We start from the raw sequence: 12,716 nt of genomic DNA, 5'->3' as shown, positions 1-12,716 counted from the left end.
GTCTCCATCAAAAAATATGTGGGGCTTGGCTAACAATTGTTGATCAACTTTCTCCACCAGTCAGCTTCAGTAGAAAATTGGCTTCTGTTAAACATGATTTATCTGCAGGTGAAATTTAGTTCAGACTGATTTGCGCTCATCATGATTTATAGATTCAGAATGCTGAGGTAACTGAGAAAACCGGTTTATGGTTGACAGAGATAATGGGCCTGGAGTTCTATGACCTGGTGTTACTCTCTCACTGGAATAAGGTTTTCTTCACGGCCAAGTATGTGACTGTCACTCAGCTCAACAGTTATACCTAAAGCTAGTTTAACTGACAGATATGGAAGAAAACATTTAAATATATCAAATCTGATCATGACTGCACGACATCGTCCTATCGTGAGATTCGCAGATAAGGAGTCAGCAGAGAAACGTCTGTTCTTTCATTTTTGACTCACACACGCTGACATCTTTGCTTCACGTAAACACACACACAGTTAATGATGAGGAGCACATCTTTCACGTGCCCGTATTGACCCGACATGAAGAAGCTGTTTTTCTGGATGCGGCTCAGCAGATGGGGGTTCCACGGAGAAACAGCTTACTGGAGTAGGTCCTCACTTCTCCCACCAACTCCTTCAGGAGAGGAACTTTCCAGTTGGGATCTCTCTAGTTGAACCTTCAAAATTACAGCTGTTGCATAACACGTGGAACAGCTGAATATAACCACCGTGTCGCTTATTTCTAGGTTACAATTATTAAACTCTGTTTTCAGTTGCGTCAATCCGTTAATTGCTGAGGTTTTTCCACAGGCTTCCATGGTGATCCAGTCGCAGCAGCCGTTCATAGAGCTATGGGTTCATGATGCCACCTCTCCGGACTGAACTCGCACTAATGGCCCTGTTAGGCCAAGAATCTGATCTTTTACAAGCTTAGTTCTTTTATCGCTGTGTGTCATCAGAATCGAATGCTTCCTAGTTTGATGTGCCACTTCATGCATGTTGTGGTGTTCTATTGTTTCTATGGTCCTGCTGTGTAGACCTCATGGAGAGAGGCCATCAGGTCCCCCAAGTAAACACACCCTCATGCCGAGAGTGCAATCAGTTAAAGAGTCAGCCATTTCACAGAAGATAAATATATTTTTTTTCACACTGCCTCCATTGTAGAGAAAATGAAACTAAATCACACTTAAGTTTTATATATTTTTCAGTTCATATTGACTGATTTCTTTAGACCTACACTTTTAGAATAACCATGAAATTTGTTCAGGAGGAATTCATAATCTTCCGTTCAAAAAGCATCAGCAATGTAGTCACTTCTATAATTTCTTAGATAAATGATGCAGATATTTTGAGAAACTCAAATATCCCGAGTAACACTGAGCAACATCAGATGAAGTGACTCATGGCAGTGGTTATGTTTTTCATAACCACCGGGAGGAGAAAACCTTAAGATATAGTCATTTTGTGCAGAGGAGGTGATGACTAATGTTACAGTAATTATTAATTAGTATGACCTCAGGCATATTGGCAGACAAGTGTCAAAGTTGAATAAGACTTGGCTTCATAGAAAATGTTAACCTGACTTGCGATCTGTGCACCTTTATAGTGAATCTGCACATTTATTTCATATTCAATCTGTACATCAGACATAACTCAGGTAAACCTCATCCTCTATAGAAACAATACACATATGCAAAAGTTTTAAGGACACTTACATCACATCAGTGACATGATGCATTCCCTAGCCGCTTACCCTAACCTTAACCATCACACCTAAATGCTTAGCCCTTGCCCTAACCTAAACCTAATTCTAACCCTAAAACCAAGGTTGAACCCTCAATCAGCCCTTTGAAAAAGTGCGGACCGGCAAAAATGTCTTCATTCTGTGGGATCGTTGTTTAAAAAGGTCCCGACAAAGGTATTGGAACAGGACCGCACGCCCACACGCAAACTAAAACAGGCTCGACAAGCTGGCTGTGACTGACTGGAATTATCACAGGGCATCCATAATCAAAACACTTCCATGGAAGTGCTTCATCTACTCGGTGACACACAACACCTGCATATTTTCCAGTTGAAGATAAGCTTCTGTGGAAGGGAGAGATTCGGAAGATCAACAGTTTGGCCTTGCTGTGACTAAGCTGTGGAATGTGGATGGACGGACAAAACCAACATCTGTGTTTACTGTTTGTAAGTTCAGTCAGACAACTCACATTCGAACATTTATTGCAGCATTACAACAGATTTAGTGTTTGGCGTCTAGGCTCCAACTTAATCACTCCCCCATATGATGGGAGTGATGAGCAAATATTTCAAATAGCAAATAAGTTATTTTTACTTCCTGAATTTTTAATCAAAAATAACTTTCATTCAAAATCAAATTTTCTCTATTTTCACATTTTATCTAATGATGCTACCTCTCACGAGGATAATGCGTATTTTCCTTTTCCATGCTGATGTTACAGATCGTGTTGTGTTCACAGGGCTTGTGTTTCGGTCGATGAATCAGCCATTTAGATTTCCAGTGAAAAAGGGCAGCTCTGATAAAATCTCAGGAGAAAAGGAATGCGTGGTCGGAGTACTTGAGCAACAGCCAGTTTCTTCATATGTCGTGTCATTAAGCAAACAGGTCGAGCTGCCAGTTTGACTTACAAGTACAGAGCTGTGAAAAAGTATTTGCCCCCTTCCTGATTTGTATTTGGTTTCATATTTGTTTACACTATAATGATTCAGATCATCAAACAAACGTAAACATTAGACAGAGATAACCCCAGTAAAAACAAAATGCAGTTTTAAATGATGTTTTCATTTATTATGGGAAAAAATCTATCCAAACCTATGTGGTCCTTTGTGAAAAAGTAATTGCCCCCTAAACCTAATAACTGGCATGTCTACCATCCCAAAGTAGTGGTTTTTGATCCTCTCTGCTCCATCGTTACCAGGGTGTCCCCCCTTGTGCGTGAGGGGTGGGGGTGGGGGGGTGAGAGGGGGGCGGGGCACTCAAAACAGGTCAATCTGAGGAGGGCTGTTTTTGACAGGGTAAAAAGGTGCTGTTTTAAATGAACCTTGTGGTATTTTGACAAAAGTATGTTACAGACATTTCATTAAGACCCCAAGAAACCAAATCAACTTGTCGTAAAATGGGCATACGATGAGTCCTTTAAGTCCGGACTTTGACTAGGCCACTCCAAAACCTTTTGAGCCCTTCAGAGGTGGAATTGCTGGTGTGTTTCGGATCATTGTCCTGCTGCATAACCCAAGTGCGCTTGACCTTGTGGTCACGAACTGATGGCCGGACATTCTCCTTCAGGATTTTCTGGTACAGAGCAGAATTCATGGTTCCATCAATAATGCCAAGTCTTCCAGGTCCTGAAGCTGCAAAGCAGCCCCACACCATCACACTACCACCACCATGTTTTACCTGTTGGTATGATATTGTTCTACTGAAAAGATGTGTTAGTTTTACGCACACCTGCCAGTGGGGCCTGCAGTTCTTAAGTTGTTGTTCTGGGGTCTTTTATGGCCTCCTGGCTGAGTTGTCGATGCGCTCTTGGAGTAATTTTGGTAAGCCTGCCACTCCTGGGAAGGTTCACCACTGTTCCAAGTCTTCTCCATTTGTGGATAATGGCTCTCACCGTGGTTCGCTGAAGTCCCAAAGCCTTAGAAATGGCTTTGTAACCCTTTCCAGACCGATACATGTCAATTACTTTGTTTCTCATCTGTTTTTAAATTTCTTTAGATCGCGGCATGATGTGTTGCTTTTTAAGATCTTTTAGCCTACTTCACTTTGTCAGACAGGTTCTATATAAGTGATTTCTTGATTCAACAGGTCTGGCAGTAATAAGGCCCGGCAGTGGCTAGTGAAATTGAACTCAGCTTTCCCAAACATGTGGTTTATCAAAGTTCATTCATGATTTAACAAGGGGGGGCAATTACTTTTTCACATAAGGCCAGGTAGGTTTCGATAGGTTTTTCCCTTAATACATGAAATCATCATTTAAAAATGGCATTTTGTATTTACTTGGGTTATCCTTGTCTTATATTAAAATTAGTTTGATGATCTGGAACATTTAAATGTGAAAAAAATGCAAAAAAATTATAAACCAGGAAGGGGGCAAATACTTTTTCACAGCACTGTACGTATCTGTCAGTTCTGTGTCGTTACATCTAATTTGCCCTGTCCTGCTGTATGATGAAATACCTGTACTTATGACACCTTCACAGAATTTCCTCCCGTGAGACAGCAAGTTCCTGACCTGACCTGACGTAACTAAAATATACAATAGCCCGTGTGTGTTTCCTGTATATTCAACGATGCATGGCAGCCGTGCAAGTTCAGATTTGCATATCGCTCTTCGTGTCACACCTTAACTTCAACTGGTGCGTTCATTAGCTATATTAAACAAAACACAACTTCTGCTGCTTCAGCAACACAAAGCCAGAATATCACAGCCTACTGTATGTTAGTCAAATAAACCTATACAGGCCAGACTTAAGCAACACAGGCACTTGGTTGTATAACATGGTCACAAGACACGATTTCCACGAAGACTGCTGTTGACGTTTGTTTCAAAGACATACCTTTTTGACAAGATAATGACAGCGATATTATGCTGGCCTTTAACAACTTCTTATTCTCATGCTATTCATGTCACCGTCTTATTGTTTGACGATTAGTGTGCTGTTTAAAGCATTATATATTTATGGTACTTCCTTACATTTATATATAAGTAATGGATGAAGACTTAGACAAATATATAGGTTTCTATCCAGGTAAAATAAAACATAGGAACACACAGACCTAAAAGAGATTGTTACCACCATTTATTTTAGTAATGGCAGATTTATTTACAAATATTACAGTTCATTAGAAATAATGCACGAAAGAAACTAAGAAAATCAATGACTTTGTTTTTTCACATGATATTTACAGTGTTAATTTGACACCACAACAACAGTTCTGGTCATAGTACCACTGTAGACCAGCAATTTTTTCAACCAGTCAAATCTCTGCTGGTCCGTCACAAACAAGAAACTCTTATAAAATGGTGCTCTTGGAAATAAATCATTCCAGAAATAAAACATTGCATGCACCATAAATATTCCCAGTATCCACAGTTAACATTATATCAGAGATAGAAACACAGGTTTTCACAGATAAGTTGCAACACTCCCAAACACATGCACAGACATGCACAGGCACACTCATGCAGTAAGGGAAATTTAACCTCTGCTTTTAACCCATCTGGTGCAGGACACACAGAGCAGTGAGCAGCCATCTACGGCTCACGGGGAGCAGATGTTGGGGGAGTAAGGTGCCTTGCTCAGGGGAACTAGACAGGGTAGGGAGAATCCTCTTCGATTTTTGGACAGATCAATCCAGGTTCGTCTTTTTGATGTTTCTCCGTGGAGTCGAACCAGAGACGAACCAGAGACCTTCTCTGCCCATAGTCCAAGTTTCTGCCACTAGAGGCGGTGGACTAGTGGATTGCAGGATAGTACCCCAAAAAATAAAAGCCAACACACCCAGTAACTGTCAAAATACACTGATTCAAAATCACGAGAGCATGACAATTATTTCAGTGCATTCAATTAAACTTCAACCAAGCAAAGTAAAGCCTGTGCCACATAATCCTTGTTTCATATCATTTAACGATAAATCTGTAAAAATTACAGTTACAAAGGTTAAAGGGCCCTGGTGCAAATGCCACATTTTAAACCACAAAGACAGAAAATATAAGCTTTAAGATAATTAGAATTGAAACTAAGTGTGGCATTTGCAAAAGTTTGGGCACAAAACCAAGATGGTACAGTACGAGGAAGACCTATTTTAGGACTGCAGAAACAGTGCATTACTGTTAAAGGAGAGGCTTATTCTAACGTGTATTTTCTTATAGGTGCTTCGAGGTGCCCAAACTGCAGGTAAGATGTTTAAGTGTGTAATGTAAAAGTACAAAATCTAAACTTTGCAGTAAATATATTAATATCCAACCGGATCTTAATCATAGTCACAAACAAGGCATGGAAAACCCTGAAAGGGGCGATGCTTACCCTGAACATGCACCGTATACACCACATTAAACTGCTGACTTTTCTACGTCATTGATACAATATGATGAGGAATGATTGGTTGATATAAACTAGGATGTAGATTCGTTTGATTCCTGATTGTTATGTTAATGTTTTTCAAAAATGAATGTGTTACTACACTATATCACGTTATTTTCTGACTTCATAGTGTCTTCATTATGACGTTATTCCTACCATATGATTATAAATTCATCGATACAATCCTCCGGTCATGTCCATAGTCCTAAAGGATGCAGGGATAGCTCGAAATAATTAAGTACAACTACAATGAACTACGCATGATGTAATTTTCGGACTTCTTCATGACATCATAGAATGGGGCATCATTTTCTGATCAACATAATATTAGTTAGGTTAGCAAACGTGGTCTTGTGCGGCATATTTTTGTCGACCTTGGCCGTGACCTTTGACTGATCTGCTCCTAAAACGAATCACCTGGAGATACTCTCCCAAGTAGTATATTTCTAAGTTTGATGAAAATCCGCCCCTTCGTTGTTGGCGGTCTGTACACACACACACACAAACACACCGCCATGCTGGCGTGCAGGGTAAAGACGAGTGCCTTACTTGATGTAAAACTCATATTCCAGCTTTGACCCTCAAATCTGTGTGGTGTTGTCTGGAGCTGTTTGGTGACAGATGTTGCCCAAGGTCATGAACTTTGGCCCTAAATCATTCAGAAACTCTGTATCATCTCCCAGGTTGCTGAGGGACAGCTTATCCAGTGACTGGCATTCGCTGTCCTGTCCCTCGTTGGCATATTCAAAAGGCTGTTGCATCGGGTGGTCGATAATGTCTCCATCAACCAAGCGAAGTTTCTTTGGAATTGAGAAAGAAAGATTTTCTAGGTCAGTTGTCAAAAAGAGCTGAATGAATGTACAAAGCCAATCAGTGTGGCTCTTTCTTACATTGCTTAAGGCAAAGGCAGTAGGGATTTCGTTCTCATCCATGTCTTGCATATGCTTGTTATTGAATTTATTCTCATTCACTAAATCATTGTTGTGTCCCGTCCATCAGACAGTGCTCTGCAACCTGTACAGCTTGTTGAATTTGATACTCAGTTAAGACAAGTGCCTTATGAAAGCATTAAGAGAGGATGCCTGGCGTTCAGCTCTGTGTGATCTTACCCTTTCGATGAGATCAGGAAGGATTATATTTGACCGCATGCTGAAAGACTGCATGTACTTGGTGGAGCCTCCCTTCATGGGTACCTTGGTTTTTTTAAAAGCCTTGTTAACAAGTGAGAGACATTTTTGCCTACTTATGAAATGAAGTTCCATCATTAGAGAGCACCACTTACCCGGTAGCTGTTATTCCTGCTTGTATTCCTTGATAAGTTCTAAAAGGACGAAAACAAGTACAAAGCATATTCATTCTTCTAACTTCTGCCTTCACAATCTTTTTGTAGCTTTCTTTCTGTAAATGTTTTAAGGACTTTGCCTCTGGATCGAGCACCGTTACAAAATCCAAAACATATTTTAAGCAATGAGTTTCCTGGTTCTGTGCTCAAACACCAATACGACCAGTGGAGACCATCAAAGTTGATTCGTTTCCCAATCAAGTGATTCATTTTACTCTATTGAAACGGTGAAACAAGTTTGTGCATAAACAGAAGTATATATATATATATATATATATAATATATATAATAAATAAAGGCCAAGTGTGCACTCACCATGCTCTGCCCTCCAAGAAATCTGCGAGTTTCCCACTGATGCATTTCCATTGCACTCATGTTAGAATGACTCTGTCAGTGACACACATTGAGGTTAACTCGAGGGTGGAGGAGCGTAGTAGGACAAGAACAACGCCTTTTACAACTACAGACGTTTTATCAGAAATCCCCATTTCAACAAGTTGTGACCTGTAAATCCACAGGTCACAAGTCTTTGTTTTATAGACTCTCAAACCCAGAAAACTATTTATTACTCACCATGATGGACCCTGCAGTGTTGTGTTTACCCACATTGTGGATTATGACATGATCCACTCTGTTTATCTATTTGAGCAGAGAAAATGGGTTAAGCAGACCCCTTTAAAATGAGTAAGAAGTCCCTCCCTGCAGATTCTCCAGGTTACTTAACATGTCTGGTATCTGGCTATACTGGTAAACTTCATCCTGTGAGCTACTTGTCACACAATCCACACAAACCCTGTAATTACAGAGATACATATGTCAACTGCATACCATTGAACCTCCATAGTAAATCACACATCTGCGTTAATCCCATAGATTCAGTTACATAAACAAAGAAAAGCAACTGGATTAGAGCTTTCAGAAATTTACCTTCAGGGTTAAGGCTTGTGTTTTCTAATCTTTTTTCCTTGTGGTTTGCCTACTTAGGTTTTTTGGACACCTGATTTTGGACCAACCCCAAAATTTAACACACGTTAACACATAAGACCTGTCTGTCAAAAGGTCAACAACAAGAAAGTGGAACGAGAGGTGAGTGTGGCGGTATCAGGCATACCTGCCCGTTGGCCAGTTTCAGGCTGTCTGTCACAGTTTCACCATTTGAAGATAGCCAGGGCATAGTGGGCATAGCCTGGCAGATAGGGAGAAAACACATTAAATAACAGTGCAGACCCCCTCAAACTGGGTAGAAATATAACACATAATGTCACTGCCTTACTCCCACTAAGTTGAATACAGCACACAACCAACTCACTGTGCTTGCAGCGCCGCCTCCTTCTTCGTTGTACTTCATAAGGGTCTGGCTGCCCTCATCGTACGGGAGGGTGATGTGTTTCATCGCCCCTTGTCCACACTTACATATAAAGACGAGTAGCAGCACTGCAGACACACATCAAAATAACATTTAAGAACATGTTGTGTTTTCAAGGAACTACCAGGCCCCTTAGTCACTGTTGGTTTATTGAGCAGGAAGTTTGTGGTTTCGTTAATGTATCCATTGACTGCCCTATGCTCACATAAAAATATGAGTAATCCCAGAATAATCGATCCAACACCAGCGGCCCCGAGGCTGGTTGATAGCGGCCCTCTGGCTGGGCAAACATCTGCTTCTCCACAGTCGCACACTATCACATTGACGGTCTCTTGTGCGCCCATTCCCTGTTGGTCCTTAATCTCCAGTGGCACAGAGTAGTTGCCATAAGCAAGTGGCGTCAGGCTAACAAGGCCGCCTTCCGTACCTGGAGAGGAGTCAAGAAAGTTAAATAGTATATTTTTGGTTGGAACAATTAATTTTATTGACGTGGGTGTAAAGCTACATACTAACCGACATCAGGGTCTAGTTTCCATTGCGTCTTCAGATTTTCATCATCACCGCCCAGAGAAAAGGCAAAGGGCCCACTGTATGGAGGATCATCTGGGTCTATGACAGGCACCATGGCCTTGTTTCCCTTGTTTCCACACATAATGACACTTTTGCTTGCCAGCTTTGGCTTGTTGTCATTGACATCCCCCAGATGGAACAGGAGCGGGCATGTACTGTTGGCTGGAGGTTCACCTTGGTAACCAGGGCAAAGAAAAAACTATCACCTTACGAATATAGTCTACCAATGAACCCTATTCTACAGCTTGTGTTTGATCACAATACAAAGTAGAGCTCCTTCATACCGTCATCAATGGCGCAGATGACTGCTTTGTAAATGCCCTTCTCAACAAAGGGTGATTCTCTGTCCATTTTCTTCACCGATGTGACTTTTCCTGTAATCGGGTCAATGGTCAGCCAACCTGCTGGATCTTCTGACAGCACAAACCTGATCGCAGAGAGGATATATTTGAGAGTGGAGCAGAACATATTAGGTGGATGACAGTACTGACAATTGGCCGACGCAAAAGTGAAAGAAAACCTCCAAAGAGAGATTGTCCTTGATTCAAATTGTGGAAAAAAATTTAGCAAATAAAAACTTATTTGGCACCAACCTGATGTTCTCTAGGTCAGAGTCAGCATCAGTAATCTTTGGAGGGAACCAACACTTCCCCGGCTCCTCCTCTTCCTTTAGGTACACATCAACTTGCTCTTTCTCAAACTGCGGTGCGTCATTGACTTCAAACATTTTTATTGTGACGTTGATTTTATCTATAGGTGGAAGTGTGATTGTGCCGGTTGATTTGTCTGCACAAACAAAAAGGGGTTCTTCGTTCTCTACTCCGATCTCCAAGGTTATATTAATTGTCCTCTCATAATGCTTTTCCTGGAAAGAAATGCAGGTTTAGATCAATACTGTTGCAACGTATATTCATGAAACATTCTTAACTTGGTCCACTGGGAATAGACAAGGTTTCTTATGGATTGAGATGAGCTGAATTACCTTAATGAAGTGCAGAATGCCTTCATTTGTTTTGGGGTCAGTTTCAATTTGGAAAAATTCTTCTTCTTTTTTGTCAACGAGGAAATATTTGGCCCGCCATCCAGGAGTGTTCCGAGTGTCTTTGTCTTCTACTTCGACTCTCAAGACATTCTTTTTGAGCTGTGATTCAAACACCTCACCATAGAACTGGACAGACAGGACAGATGTATCTTTAACATCATACGTCAGCCCAAAGATAAACTTTGATAATAATAATAATTAGGATGATGATAATCCTTGCCTTTTTGTTCTTGAACTTTGGTAGATGGGTGTTTGTGTCAACAACATTGAGAGTAACAACAGCCGTGGAGGATAAAAATCCTTTCCCATGATCTTTTGCTTCAACCGTAACTTTATATGTCTTGATTTTCTGTAACAGATGTGTATGATATTTTACAAACATCATATTGAAAAATCTGTATGAATGTGTAAGCCTGTTAATATCCAGCTGCCCAAAGTAGGTCACAGAGCCTCACATCGTAGTCAAAACATCCTTTAAATGTGAGCTGGGCCCTTGTGTTACTGAGCTGTTTCAACTCAATCTTGGGTTCTGCCGGTTCCTGATTAAGCATACGGATGGTGACTTTAGAGTTAGGCGTGTCCTCCTGATCCTTGTCAAAAACGTCCAGCACCACTGGCAAGATCCCTTGAGGACATTGAGGAAAAGGAAGACCAAAAGAAGGAAGTGAGGAACAAGATGAACAAGAACCCAGCATGGGTGCGAGACAGGCTAAAAGATAAAGACCAGATATGATTACTGATCAGAAACAATTATTCTTTTTATTGCCATATCAACAGGGTAACTCGAGAGGGGTGGGAGCACAACCCTAGGAAGAACCCATACATTTTTGAAGTGGATCTGGACAAATGGATTAAGGATTTTGTTTTTCTTTTACCGGGTGAGATAGGGTGTTAGCCTTGGCAGAGGTTTACGCTCTATTAGCACCCTTCTAGTTTTATGTGTGATATGAGTGACTGCAAGAAGAAAACATGCATACTCCTTGAGTCATGCACAACTGCATACTCACCCTTTGTGTTCTCCTTTACATTGAAAATCAGGGGAAGATTCTTAAAAATAGGTGCATTGTCATTGATGTCCTCTACATCTACAATTATAGTTAATGGTTCGTCTATTGCAACGCCGTCCGTCAAGATTTCAAACTTCATCTGTGAGAAAAAGAAACATGAAAGATGATTTCGAGTGGATACAAAAAATGTAATGAAAGTGTATCTACTGTCAGAGGAACTGGTATACCAGTATGAAACTCACCTCGAAATGGGGGGTTTCCTCTCTGTCAATTTTTTTTAAGAGAAACACCCTGCCGTCTTTTGTATCGATTTTAAAAAAGCCTTCATCCACACCCTTTCCACTGAGATGGAACTGTGAGTCATGCCCATCGTGTGTTTTCTTGTCATTAAACATCTAGAGTCCAAACACACAAAACTTAGTTGATATTGTTTGCATGTTGGAATCGGACAAGAAGTAGCTGCCACACTGTTTGGTAATTTCATTTACAAAAAAAAGTCTTCACCTTTGAAATTAGTGTTTGTTCCCCATAGACAGGTACTTCCTCTGTTAGTTCAATCGTAGACAAAACCCACCTTCTTTTGGAACGCAGCAAAAGCTCCTGTGGATTAGTGAAGTTCATAGCTGTTATCATTTTTGCTAACATCAAACCATTTTAGTCGAAGTTTACAATTCCAACGAAAATAATTACCCGCTTAGCAAGCCTTGTGTGCTTCCTATGGCCAGACTCTGCCAGGGCTGCTAATGCAATCTACAATGACAAAAAATGTGCAAAGTGATCCAATATAACTCCTTTGGTCTGTCACGTTTTTTTGTTATTCAGTTAACATCTATGTAGATATGTCCACAACGTGCAGAACCACGTTCACATGCACATATGGGCAACAATTATGGTTTCCACTTCATAGAATCTGTATGACTTTAGACTGTGATGGGAACCAAAGCGAAAGAAGAAGAAGTCCTGTAAATTGAGTTCACCATTCAAGTTGAAGGTAAAGTCATCGAAGATGTTGAATCAATAACTGTAAAATAATATCAATAAATGTAAAAAAAAGAAAAGCTACACTCATACTATCACCATGTCCACAACTTGCATTTCATAGTATAATCCATGCAACTATATTTTTTGTCATGAGCTTAAACTTAAAAATAACACTTCGACTTTCAACAACTAGACACTCAGTGCATGTGCTATCATTTCTAAGTTTACAATTTTTTCATAAAAACTTACCAGCAGAAGCAGGGAAAAAGTCCTCATTGTGATCCACTCTGTCCAATGTGCTCTGTGGGAGTGC

General features: G+C 40.5%; 1 protein-coding gene across 1 annotated transcript; it reads right to left on the bottom strand.

Moving 5' to 3' along the window:
• Positions 1–4,809: 4,809 nt before the first annotated feature.
• On the bottom strand, positions 4,810–12,716 carry LOC133956952 (cadherin-like protein 26). The gene is made up of 19 exons (XM_062392327.1): positions 12,653–12,716; positions 12,113–12,172; positions 11,927–12,022; positions 11,665–11,817; positions 11,423–11,561; positions 10,871–11,040; positions 10,636–10,764; positions 10,356–10,541; positions 9,967–10,238; positions 9,658–9,800; positions 9,317–9,547; positions 9,009–9,230; positions 8,747–8,871; positions 8,549–8,623; positions 8,011–8,076; positions 7,753–7,824; positions 7,378–7,416; positions 7,205–7,288; positions 4,810–6,895 (listed from the first exon to the last, which is right to left on the bottom strand). Exons 1-19 carry the CDS (start codon positions 12,677–12,679, stop codon positions 6,677–6,679), a joined length of 2,508 nt encoding a protein of 835 aa, XP_062248311.1. The 5' UTR covers positions 12,680–12,716; the 3' UTR covers positions 4,810–6,676.

The sequence above is a fragment of the Platichthys flesus genome, chromosome 7 (genome assembly GCF_949316205.1).
Source record: "Platichthys flesus chromosome 7, fPlaFle2.1, whole genome shotgun sequence".
NCBI classification, from domain to species: Eukaryota; Metazoa; Chordata; class Actinopteri; order Pleuronectiformes; family Pleuronectidae; genus Platichthys; species Platichthys flesus.
This window is presented reverse-complemented; position numbering and strand designations above follow the sequence as displayed.